Source organism: Rhinichthys klamathensis, unplaced genomic scaffold (genome assembly GCF_029890125.1).
Source record: "Rhinichthys klamathensis goyatoka isolate OS25496 unplaced genomic scaffold, OSU_Roscu_1.1 h1tg000011l_1, whole genome shotgun sequence".
Classification (NCBI taxonomy): Eukaryota; Metazoa; Chordata; class Actinopteri; order Cypriniformes; family Leuciscidae; genus Rhinichthys; species Rhinichthys klamathensis.
The window spans coordinates 4,560,216-4,574,086 of record NW_026606564.1 but is presented as its reverse complement, the minus strand read 5'-3'; the positions used below and the strand labels follow the sequence as shown (position 1 = coordinate 4,574,086).

Genomic DNA, 13,871 nt, shown 5'->3' with positions numbered 1-13,871 from the left:
GATTCGCATCATGGATGTGCAGCCGACAAATCTGCGGCAACTGTGTGATGCCATCATGTCAATATGGACCAAACTCCCTGAGGAATGCTTCCAGCACCTTGTTGAATCTATGCCACGAAGAATTGAGGCAGTTCTGAAGGCAAAAGGGGGTCCAACCCGTTACTAGCATGGGGTACCTAATAAAGTGGCCGGTGAGTGTATATATATATATATATATATATATATATGAGTTTTTATACTCCCTGTTTTTTTCAGTTACTTGTCCAATCTCGTTTACTTAAATGTTGAAGCTAAAGCGTTTGTGGATTTATCATTAAAGTCTGTTCCCTGTTCTAATCTCCTTTGTCATATGTGTTCCTTGCAATAACCCAGGGTGACAACAGTAAAAGGTCTGCAAAGTTTTAAAGAGCACAGTGCACGACAAATTAAGTTATTGTCTCCTAAAAAACAACAATCGATTTTGAACTGCTAAAACGATTCCTGTCTCACTTCCTGTTATACCTACATACCAATAAGACCATAGTAGACCAATCACAACCGACTAAGCCATTTGACCAATAAGACCATAGACCAATCAAAACCGACTAAGCCATTTGACCAATGACAGCAGAGTAGACCAATCACAACAAACTGAGCCATCTGACCAATCAGAGCAGAGTAGGCTATCAGAAAGGCGTGTTTAGAGAGATCTTCAAATTCTGGTTTTCAGAAACAAACTTTTGAATAGTGGTGTGAAGTGTCTGTGTTTCCAGTCGCTAGCTTTTAAAAGGTTTCTGTGTTGTTGTTTTTTTAAACACTTCTACATAGTATGTTTTCACTAATTTAGTAAAAAGCCTGAAAGTAGGAAAAACATTCAGATTCAGTCATTAGAGTAGTTTAGGACCACTTACTTGTTTGGCAGTTTTGAGGGCCAGGGCCCCAACAGGAACCATTGTGACAGCTTGGGTCACACTTCTCACCTGCGGGAGGTAGAGTAGAACATTCTTAATCAACGTGCAAAATTAATTAATACCATTTAATATGTGTGTATATATTTTAAAAAAAATAATAATCTTGAGGGACTTACAGTATTTTGCCAAGTTTGTTTCCGGCTTTATAATTTTAGGATGGCTCTTCATGTTCAGAATATCAGTCCACTGGATGGTCTCCACATTACACAAATGACTGTTACTGATAAATTTTATTCCACCCTTCAGTATTTCTAGGAGGGAAAGTGACAGTGTTTGAACAATGCATTAATGTACTGTATGACAAACTTCACCAAGAGTGACAGTGGAAATTTAGGTCTATTATTGTTTTCCAAATATAACTTTCAGCACCAGGCATGGAGATTAATGAATGTTATTCCCTCTACAAAACAAATGTGCGAAAGACATACAGGTCAGCATGTGTTATTCTCATTTGGAAGAAAAAAAAAAATAGGACAAAGATCACTTTTATATAAGCACATACCAGTTAAGCTAGTCAGTGGTAACTGATTCAATCCCATGCTGTTGTTGGAGTTTAGTAGGACGGCCAAGGCAAAACTGTCATTATAAAGGGAGTGGCCACGAATGATGCGCAGATTCTCAAGGGGGATGCTGGGAGCCGAGTTGACCCCAATAAGAACATACCCACCAACTTCTTGGATGCTCTAAAAATCAGAAACATTAAACATAAAACTAATACTAACATCCAACACTAATACTATATAAAGAGTTGTTATACTGCATAATTTAAATATTGTTGAGGCATCTGTCATGAAATACAAAATAATAAAACATTGGTATATAGATGACTTACAATAACCAAGCAGTAAGACAACAGTAAAATAGCACTGAACGTAGTGTTTGTAAACATATATATATATATATATATATATATATCATACCCTGAGAAAAGACAAGTCATGGTTTTCTGTCATATATGTGATTTCCAGGTTTTCCAGAACCACGGTGCAGTTGCTGTACATTTTTACCAGGATCTGATAATGGTCATCCACTGTTCCCAGGAGGGCCAGTTTGTTGTTCGCTCCCTGACACACTAAAACACACAGAGAGAAAGAAAGAACAATTAAATCCACTGAGGCCTTCATGGAAAAAAGCATAATAAAACTCACATTCCAATAGAAGCAAAAACCAAGTTTTTGGTTTCTTTTTGCAATTTGTTTATCCATTAAACCTCCCAACCAAATTATTTTTCAACATACTTTCAAACACATTGGAATCAGTTTTATTCATTCAATAATACAGTAAGACATGGGGTCAGTAAGATGTTTTAAATTAAATTAAAATAATTTTATTCCAAAAAGATGCATTAAATTGATCAAAAGTGACTTTTATTAGGCTATGTTACAAAATATTTCTATTTCAAAATAAATGCAGTTTTTTGTAACTTTCTATTTATCAAAGAATTCTTTAAAAAAATCTATTACAGTTTCCTCAAATATATTAAAGTTTTTAATGTTGTTTATATGTCTATGTGACGTTTTTAATATGATTCAAGTCAAACCATGTGAAAATTCATAAGTCAACAGTACCATTGCTGAGTATTTTCTCCTTAAAACTGCAGTGAACCAAAGACAATCTCAAAAACGAGGTTTGAAATCTCCAGTGTTTCGTATGTCGCAAACTACCTTATAATAATAATAATAATAATAATTTTATTTTTATATAGCGCCTTCTCAAGGCACATAACATAATTAGAACAAGCAAATAAAAATACAACACAAGGAATTTTAAAATAAAAAACAACAGACTAGAATATAAAAGTTAGGAAAAGCAAGGAAAAGCCAACCTAAAATATTTAGATTCTGTGCATCTCTAATATGAGGAGGGAGTGCATTCCAAAGCCTATGAGCATAGAAGATGAAAAAGCCCTGTCCCCTACAGAACGCAACCGTGTCTGCCAATACACCAGCTTGTGAGGAGTGTAAATGACGTTTGGGAGTGTATAAAGTTAAAATTGCAGACAGATACTCAGTGGCCAGTCCATGCAGTGCCTCATATGTGAGCATAAGGATTTATCATCCTCAGAACCTGACCGGGAGCCAGTCCAGAGACTTTAGGATTGGTGTAATGTGCTCATTTCTCCTGACTCCAATCAGGATCCTTGCAGCTGAATTTTGCACATATTGCAGTTTGTTAAGCATGTTTTTAGGAACCCCAGCAAGAAGTGCATTGCAATAGTAAAAAAACAAAGAACAAAGGTATTAATAAGCTTTTCAGTCAGAGAGGGATAACACAGAGCAGAGTCTAGCAATATTTCTGAGATGAAAAAAGGATAGGTGTACTGCACATGAGAGACGAAAGACAAACTTGAATCAAATATAACTCCTAATTTTTTTTTTAATTTAGCTTGTGAATCCAAAACTGAGCCATCTATGTTTAAAATTGGTGAGCCAGCTTTACGAAGCTGATGAGAGGAGCCAATGAGTAAGACCTCAGTCTTATCACTATTAAGACACAAACATTTTTGGGACATCCATATTTTTATTCCAGAAATACAATCTATTAAAAAAGGAACATCCAAATTTTGACCAGGCTTAGAGTGTCATCTGCATAAAAGTGATAATTAAGCCCAAGTGATCTTAGGAGCAGTCCGACTGGAAATATGTAAATGCTAAAGAGTAAGGGGCCCAAAATTGAACCTTGAGGAACACCCGTACAGACAGAGCCAACCTCAGACCAGAAACCACTCATGCAGACAAACTGTTGACGATCAGAGAGATAAGATCTAAACCAGATTAAAACAGTCTCAGAAACAATAAAGACCTTGTAACCAATCACGTCAACGTACAGGGCGAGCTTTAGCATATCATTAACTATGACCGCTCTGAAGCAGAGGAGTCTCAAGAGAAGCCATACTGGTATAGTTGTCTGTTAATATAAAACAATATGGTACATTTAGCAATATAGCGGGTGAATTATGTATATGATACATATTCCTGAGCACCAAATCGGCATATTAAAATTATTTCTGAAGGATGATCAGCTTTGCCATCAAAGCAATTAAGTATATGTATATATTTTTTAAAACATTAAACTGTCAAAAACAGTTATTTTATTTGTAATAATATTTCACAATATTACTGTTTTTCCTATTTGTTTTATCAAATACATGCAGTCTTGGTGAGCACAAAAAGCTTTATACACAGTCCTTTAACAACAATCACAGTCTTGAGCCTTCTTGCTTATTTCACATTTGTGGAATTTTAGCCCATTTTGCAATGCAAATGTGTCCCAATTACACAAATTAGATGGACTTGTTTGCAGGTCAAACCACAGGTTTTCACTTGAATTCAGGTCTAGGCTCTGGCCAAGCCATTTCCAAAATCTTTATTTGATACAAATAAAAGACTAAAATGATTGTAATAAATCAACTGCAAATGCTAGAGCCAGAGCCAATCTGAGGCATGTGTCTTTTGCAGCTAATGAACCAATCAGAATTCAGTCAAGGTGGGCGTTCGTTTTAAGTGCTCTGAGCGGCAAAGGAAAGACTCTGCGGTGGGCCAAGATAAATAGTGCTTATGGCAAAGAGAGAGCTCGTATGAATGCTACGAGAACTTACTCTTTCTCACACACTCATCTGGGAAAAAATGACTTCTACATTTACTCATTCTGGTCTATATTGCTGCAGAGACACCATTATGAGCTCTGATTCTGAAAAAGGCAGCAATCAAAACAGATAAAACTGTGAGGCGTCAATGATTAATGACTAAATGAGTATCAACAACCTCTATTTTGCACCACAAGATATCCCCAATGAGACCAACATCTTGGCAGTTTCCACTAATAGATGCATCACACTGTAAAATTGTGAATAATTGCATTACTGCATAAGTAATAATTAAGTTATTGTGCAACAGAAGACAGATCCAGTCATTTCAAAAGTGACTTCCTAAGACATCACTTGATTAGCTGGAAAGGGTGATGGGAATTCCCACTCATTTGAAAGAAATTAGCATTCAAAACGTTAGATAAGACAAATATGACAGAAAAAAGTAACCTCAATACAAATACAAAAAATTGAATCAACAGTGATGTGTTCATGGCTTCTGGTCTGTTCTGCTACACTCCTTTCTCTTCCTCCTCAATTCTTTCATTACTTTATCCTCAATATTTCCATCACTATACAATACTAAATTGCAGTGGTCTTCAACTGTGGTGGTGGGGGCGTAAAAATGGGTCGCAAGACTAGTTCACCAAAAAACAAAAACAAATTCTGTCATCATCATTAGGGAAATAAAAGAAAATCTATTGAGTAAATGACTAAGAATTTAAATTTCCTTTTTAAGGAAAATGAAAATGAAATTTTCTGTTTAAAAATTCTGTAATACTCACCATCAAGCATGAATTTCTTTCTTCTGCTGAACACAAAAGAAGATATTTTGAAGAATGTCGGTTTCCAGACAGTTGATGTACCCCCATTGACTTCCATAGTATGGAAATAAAATAGCTTATTATATATTGCATGTCAGTGGTAGAAAGGGTTGTTGTGTGGGTGGCAATTCAGTTCTTTAATAGGCTCAGATAACAGAGAGGCCAAACAACTCAACTAGTCTCAGGTCAAAGTTGTTTCCAGTTTTAGGATAAGCTAGACTCCACTTTCAAGATAAACGTATGTTGAGACAGTTTATAGGAGCCAGCTTGAGACAAGGAGACCAGGAGCTGAAGAATGGAGCTTTATAGTCACACAAGTGCAAAAAGTCTCTCTCTATAAACACTGAATGGATGAACTGCACAACACATTTACAGAAACCCCTCCTCCAAGTCTTCTTAGGAAAACTAGTATTGTACCGTGAGATGAGGTGTTGACATGTGGCAGGTGAGATTTATCATGGAGGATACTCGCTATTGTTGGGTCGGATTCTTTAACGTGTCTGTTCTTGAAGGAAAAGCTAAAGCTTGTAAACATCTGAACGACAGAAGTCTCAAATGTCATCTTGCTTAAAAAGGATTTAAAGTGAAAGTTCACCCCAGCATAACAATTCTGTTGTAATTTACTCAACCTCATGTCATTCTTTCTTCTGCAGAACACACACATTTTGAAGAAATGTTTTTAAAAGAGTGTTTGACCATACAATGAAAGTAAGAGGGGTCCAAAATAACATTGGAACCCTTTGACTTTAATGGTATGGACAAAAAAAATTCTAAGGGTGCTCCAAAGAGGATTTTTGGGGCCAATCACGATCACAGGAAGCAGTCTCGACTGATACCGTTCACAGGAAGCAGTATCGGCTGATACCGATAAGAAGCAGTATTGGCTGATACCGATAAGAAGCAGTATTGGCTGATTCCGATCACAGGAAGCAGTATCGGCTGATACCGATCACAGGAAGCAGTATTGGCTGATATCAATCAATCAGTAGAAGCAGTATCAGCTGATATCAATCAATCACAGGAAGCAGTATCGGCTGATACCGATCACAGGAAGCAGTATTGGCTGATATCAATCAATCAGTAGAAGCAGTATCAGCTGATATCAATCAATCACAGGAAGCAGTATCGGCTGATACCGATAAGAAGTAGCATCGGCTGATACCGATAAGAAGTAGTATCGGCTGATACCGATAAGAAGTAGTATCGGCTGTTACCGATCACAGGAACCAGTATCTGCTGATATCGATCACTAGAAGCAGTATCGGCTGATACCGATAAGAAGTAGTATCGGCTGATACCGATAAGAAGTAGTATCGGCTGATACATATAACAGGAACTAGTATCGGCTGATACCGATAAGAAGCAGTATTGGCTGTTACCGATCACAGGAACCAGTATCTGCTGATATCGATCACTAGAAGCAGTATCGGCTGATACCGATAAGAAGTAGTATCGGCTGTTACCGATCACAGGAACCAGTATCGGCTGATATCGATCACTAGAAGCAGTATCGGCTGATTCCGATAAGAAGTAGCATCGGCTGATACCGATAAGAAGTAGTATCGGCTGATACATATAACAGGAACTAGTATCGGCTGATACCGATAAGAAGCAGTATTGGCTGTTACCGATCACAGGAACCAGTATCTGCTGATATCGCTAGAAGCAGTATCGGCTGATACCGATAAGAAGTAGTATCGGCTGATACCGATAAGAAGTAGTATCGGCTGATACATATAACAGGAACTAGTATCGGCTGATACCGATAAGAAGCAGTATTGGCTGTTACCGATCACAGGAACCAGTATCTGCTGATATCGATCACTAGAAGCAGTATCGGCTGATACCGATAAGAAGTAGTATCGGCTGTTACCGATCACAGGAACCAGTATCGGCTGATATCGATCACTAGAAGTAGTATCGGCTGATACCGATAAGAAGTAGCATCGGCTGATACCGATAAGAAGTAGTATCGGCTGATACATATAACAGGAACTAGTATCGGCTGATACCGATAAGAAGCAGTATTGGCTGTTACCGATCACAGGAACCAGTATCTGCTGATATCGATCACTAGAAGCAGTATCGGCTGATACCGATAAGAAGTAGTATCGGCTGATACCGATAAGAAGTAGTATCGGCTGATACATATAACAGGAACTAGTATCGGCTGATACCGATAAGAAGCAGTATTGGCTGTTACCGATCACAGGAACCAGTATCTGCTGATATCGATCACTAGAAGCAGTATCGGCTGATACCGATAAGAAGTAGTATAGTGTGATACCGATAACAGGAACCAGTATCGGCTGATACAGATAACAGGAACCATTATCGGCTGAAACCAATCACTAGAAGCAGTATCACCGATCACCGGGTTGAGGCCTTCTTTTTATCATGTAGCATTATTTATATTGATGCTCCGATCAAGATTTTACAGGCATTAATTCATTAATACAGACAGCAAGGATGCTGACAGTAAAGACTTGTATAATGTTACAAAAGAGTGGAAAGGCAAGTAGTTCTGAAGAACAGAAGAGGGCTTATAAGAAACAGCTCAGTAGGAAAAACTGAGGGTCAGACAACAGGTTCCCTGTGCTCTGCTATACTCTCATCGCAATGAAACAGTGCGTTTCATAGCGCAGAGTAAAGCCATCAACCCATCGCCTACACACCGGACAAGATAAATTCATAAACAGTGTCTTTAACAGTGTTATCTAGGATGGCCGATATGGAGTTACTCATTTCCTGCGTCAGTCCCAGGCAGAATGAAGGCCTTCTAGAGCAGATGACTTTGGTTGGTTTCACTGGATGTTGCATAAAACACATGACTCTATGAGACAGTAGGATGTTTACCATTAACATAGATGATACTGTATCATGTGATAAAGAAATTATGACCAGAGGTAACGTCACTTGTTTCATTGTTAAAGATTGAGTTAGCTCACTTCCTTCTCGCAATCCTTCTGGCCCAGTGCAATAATAAGGCGAGGCTTTACCTAGGCTGGCTCAACTTCAGTAGGTATACTGTTCCTCTCTGCAAATGACGTAACTGTTTGAGTGTTACTTTTTGCCCCTGGCTATAGGTGTGCTAGACGTCCTTCATAATGTGTGTTAAGTGTTCCCATGCATCCACACTACAGGGTTAACACCAAGAAGAACCTTAGTCATGTAAACTTTGTTGCAATATACAGGAAGAAAATGTAATTTACTGTCTGCTCACACATTTTAAATTATCTTTATTGAAGAGGGTGTGAGCGTGTTTTGTTTCTTTAGCATGTTACTACAAATTTCTTCTGAAAAGGCTTGAGAAAATGTTTGGGTGGTTAGTATGACACAATTCTTGCTTAAAAATGGCAGCTGTCATCTGAGATTCTATCCCCCTTCCTCGATGGCTGATTAAAAACATAGAGAAATCGCATAGGTACTACATTTGGTTAGTACTGTATGAATGAAATTAGAACGCACTACAGTATATCCACCATGTTGTTACAGTCATGTGACCTACTAATAGTGACCTAGAATAGTAAAGTGTCAATCAGATGTACACCTCAGAATCTCACAGGTGGCATGAAATAAAAGCTGTGATAGTCTTTTCTTTCATGTTGTGAGGTATATCGGAGTAAAACGGCTTCTTGAACAAGAAAAAATGTTGTGATGTTGACTTGATTTTGTCCATGGGAAATTGATTGGATGGTTGTGGTTTGCTATTGGTTGATCTTATGTGAGTGACAGGTTGCCCCGCCCTCATGCCAGTAAACACATCATCAAAGAAGAGAAGAGATGAGCTGCAAGAGGGAAGGGAAGTTATTTTGATTCAAGATTACGAGAGAACATGATTTTCTTTTTTTCTTTTTTTTTTGACATGTATGGATAAATCATTTATAATCAATGCTGAAATATTCCATAAAAAAACAAGAATTGTCAATTGTGACTTTATGGTGGCTTTAAATTTGCACCAAACTACTGAATGCATCTTTAAGACAAAAAAGACAGACAATAATAATTTGTACTAAAATAATTTCTAAGATAACATAAAATAGACTAAATGGAACAGATCATTTTCCGTTAATACAGTGTCATTACCTGGAATGGCATTAGCTGTTCAAGTCATGTAATTGAGTTATATGAAAATAAATCCACTGTTATGAGGAAACAGCAATGCTAGATGATTTCTAATGTAATTATATAAGTCATTATATATTCTTTGGAGGCACCTGTAACATTAAATTAAAACGGTGTATTTTATTCAGAGAACACACTGGCCTTTTTTTAGTGGCCTTTGTGTGATTAACAATTAATCACACAAAGGTGAGAAAACAAAAATTAAAATATGATAATTGTTTTATAATAAAATGTATTCATTTTTAAAATATATTTTTATTGTATTAAAAAAAAAAAAAAAAATTACACCAAATTAACAGGTTAAATTAGGAACTCCCTGTATAAAATAACATGTTAAGATAACATTAATTTAGATGATTATAAGTTTATACCCACATTGGTTGAAAGTTTCATTTGTCCGTCTGGAAGATGGATTGCACAAAAATGAACATATATTATTTTTTTCTTGCAAGAATAAAGGCAGATGTTTTTGTAAAGTAATTTTGAAGTCTCTGAATCATCCTTCTTGGATCTAGAGCTCAAGGCTTTAGGTTTCAAGAGCAGTTTAAACCTCTCAGGACCACTTCCAGTTTTAATGAGGAAAATAAAGCATTTCCTCAAGTCTTCCTGTGCATTAAGCCCACACTTCCCTCTCCTGCTAGGACAGAATTGTTTGAGGCTGAGGAGAGGAGGTGTATTCCGCTACATATGGCGCAATGTAAACAAAGATAGCATCAAAACACAATGAAAGATTCTCAGGGTGTAGATGACAATAATCTATTCTGTGTCTTTGAAGCTAAATTCTGGATTCCATCTGGGAGTGGATCCAATGAGTGGGATATGGACTCAAAACTGTGGAGATGTGGGGGTGTTCCAGATCAGGGACTTGAAGAACACACAGGAAGAAGACGGAACAAACAGAGACACACTCACACACTCAAAAAACCAACACCACTACCATTTGAAAAAGTGGATGGCAATAAAGCAGAGAAATAAAAAAAAAAAGGCCCTTCTGACATTTCAGGAAGTTCCTTGTATGGGGTCGGTCATTGCGTTACTCCAAACCCAGATGCTATAGTGGCCTCTGGGGAGGGCTGAGGGAGCAAGAAAGAGGGATGGAAAGGGCGGAATTGAGAGAACTGGGAAGAAAGACACGTGTTTGAACCGAGCCAGATGCAAAACACCCACGGAAGAGCCATGTATTTTATTTCACAGAGTGTACTTTAAATGCATTATTGGCTTTTCTACCAGAAAGTGATACTGTGTTGATTTAATTTCACTCGCTGTAAAGCTTCCTCCTCTGTTGCACACGAGTACGTAGGCTTCAGTGTTGGGCGAAACAAACGTAACAATGCTACACTGTAAAATCTAGTTAGACTTACTTAAAAAAAGCATGCAAACCGATTGCCTTTAAAAAAACTAAGTAAAGTGAAATAGGAATAGTATTTTGTACTGACAAATGCGTAGTTACTTACACGACTCACGAGAGTTCTAGTAACTAAAAAAGAACAGTAGAGAGTACTTGATAATTTACTTTAGATTTACTCTTGACTTACTCTTGATTTAGTATAGCCACCATTGTTGTGTTTGGCATGCTGAATGTTAAAGTCTGTTTGTGACTCAAGCATGGTCAATTGCAAGATCATTAGTTGACATGAAAAATAGACTAGTTGTTGATTGTTGATTGATTATCAGCTTTCAAAAGCAACCTATTTATTACTTCCCTTCCTTTAAAACCAAATAACTGTGATTTCTTGTTGCATGGCTGCATCAATAGGGGGAAAATTACAATAATATAATTGAAGTTCCAAGTGTCCAACCATAGGACACACTCATCACCATAATGGTGAGTTCAAACAAAAACATTTGAGCAAAATGTCTCCATTGGAAAATAACATTTTGCCTACTCTTTTTCATCTACACAGGAGATATAAATTTTATCTGATGGGACACTGTGTTCTTAGATATTGGTTTTGTTCTTTGTTTCAAGAACTGTATGGATAATCAATTTAAGGTCATTCATCTCGCAAAGCATCACACTTTTTTTCTATGAAAACTCCTGAGAAAGACAAATAAGGACCTAAACTGAGGCAAATGTTTATCTCTCTTGGAAAGCGCTCCCTAACAACTCGGTGTACATCTCCAGTTACACTTTGCAAATCGTTGACTTTGTTTATCCTGAGGCCCAGGGCTGGAATGCTGGAGAAAGGGACTTTTGAGCACCTAGTTGTAACATTAGCAAAACATTAGCACGCTAGCATTTCACATTTTCCTTGTGGACTTGTGATCAAGTTGCGGTGAGATCACGTCTGCAGGATTTCATGCAACTATAGGTCATTCCTAACTTGGTGGCTTTTGGGCTTAATCAGTAGAACATTATAACTTGTAGCTATTAGGAACCTAAATGGCACCAAATTGTCAGAATGACCCAAGTGAATCTATTGGAAAGCTACAAAACTGGTGAACATTTATCTTATGTTGACCGTGTGAACAAAACGTGCCCATTCATATTACTCAGATCCGTTACCCATTGAGTTGCTAATGGGATCACTGGTGCTTACACAGTCGTGGGCTTTATTCATCATTTTGGAAGAACCAGAGGGAGCCAAGAGCTGATTCATTGCAATGGTTGTCTTCTTTCTGTCCACAGATTTGATTTGTGTCTCTTTCTTCTCAAGAAGTAAACACTGCATCTGTGTTTTTATAGTAACAAAGATGCACTATTCTCATCAGCGTCAAGCTAAGATCACTGACTGACTTACAACATTATGTACAACCTTTGAAACAATGAAACAATGAAACCTTTGAAACAATGTTCCATCCCAAATCCAGCCAGTTCATTCCAAATGGTTTATGAAACCCAACATTAGTGTTCGCAGGGCCGTAATTATGCCATCAAGTCTGTCATAACCCTATAACATCAGATGACTAGGCAAAGTTGAGAAGGACATTATATTTTAATACAGCAACCAGCGAGCCAGTGAGGTCAGTAGGGTTTTGAAAACTTCAAAGTGAACTTCCAGAAAATGTGTCATGTCAAGTAAGTGAAGAAAACTGTTTTATGAGTCAAAATCCCTGGCTAGCTTCCGTCCTTATTTCTTGAGTGTGAGGCAATGCTGGCTAATGAATGTGCTAAAACTTAAGCTTACAAGTTTACTTATTATTCCAACTCTGCACCAGAAACACACTCTGTGCAAGAGAAAAGAAGAGCACAGTCCTCTTGAGTTCTTCAATTATTGTGGCATTATTGGACCTTCAATTGTCTGTGCCATTAAGCAAAATGTGCTATTATTCCAGTAGCTAACTATAAACAGAGCAACAGTTTTAACATTTGCAACATTCAAATATCAACATTTGTTGATATTTGAAGTCACCAAAGCAAACACGCCCCTATACCCAAAAGGGTCACACCCCTATCTTAATAGCTCCACCCCCAAATTCATGAACACGCTATGCAACACAGGCACCTCCCTCCTAATGAGTGTGTCCGCCCCTTACTGCTGATTGGCTACAAGTTTGTTTTGGTGCTCGGTCCGTTCCCCTTTCAACGGTTTTCAGAAATCGCTTACTGCACCTTTAACACTAAGTCATAAGGGTCTACATGGGTCCACTATATATGTGTGTGTGTGTGTGTGTGTGTGAGCTGCGTAACAAGGGTTCGCTCATTCAGTAGTATTCATGAGGCAAAAGTGAAAGTGATGTCGAAGTGTGGCGAAATAAGAGGCGAGGGTCTGAACATCATTGATACGATCATTAATCGTCATTGATAATACGAGGTATAAATGGTAATGTGTTTTGGCCGCCCACTTGTGATCGGATAATCAAAAATGAGTCATAATACAATAGGAAATCATAATAAAATCATCAAAATTACCTATCATAATACGTCATAATAAACAAAATGTGTTACAGGGCTTCTCGCTCGATTTCTGGGATATTGTATATAATTTGCGGGCGTCAGGGAGCCGCTATCAATATGCGGTAGACTCCCGACTCATCAGCTCTAAGCCCTCAGCAACTTACACACACATACCTTTTACACTACAATACATTTTATCATTAGGAAAGAAGGTTACGAGAGCTGAGAGAAAACGAGTGGGCAACATGGGCAAAATTGTGGTCACTTTCCCATTTTCCCCAAGCCCTACTCTGCAATAAAAGAGTCTACTACACCATTTGCTGGATAACCCACACATTTCACACATCATTCCAGCCGGAAAGAGGCAGCTGCATTTCGGGAATCCCCTGTTGCCCTGAACCTTTTCCACAAACTACAGAGCAGCACACAATGAATCTGAGAGGTGACAGCTAACCACCAACTACAGATGTATCTTTAGGACGAAAACACGAAACAACGCTCTTATCGAGCATATTTAAGAACATCAATATGTATTTGTATGAATATGT

At 37.8% G+C, this 13,871-nt stretch overlaps 1 protein-coding gene across 2 annotated transcripts in view; it reads right to left on the bottom strand.

Moving 5' to 3' along the window:
- The window catches only part of egfra (epidermal growth factor receptor a (erythroblastic leukemia viral (v-erb-b) oncogene homolog, avian)), a 71,170-nt gene that overhangs the window by 35,005 nt on the left and 22,294 nt on the right, over window positions 1-13,871 (bottom strand). For both annotated transcript variants that reach the window (XM_056264542.1, XM_056264552.1), the window contains exons 2-5: window positions 1,871-2,022; window positions 1,453-1,633; window positions 1,067-1,201; window positions 891-959 (exon numbers count right to left, since the gene is read on the bottom strand). In XM_056264542.1, the coding sequence (XP_056120517.1) occupies window positions 891-959; window positions 1,067-1,201; window positions 1,453-1,633; window positions 1,871-2,022 (537 nt within the window). The remainder of the gene's footprint in view (window positions 1-890; window positions 960-1,066; window positions 1,202-1,452; window positions 1,634-1,870; window positions 2,023-13,871) is intronic.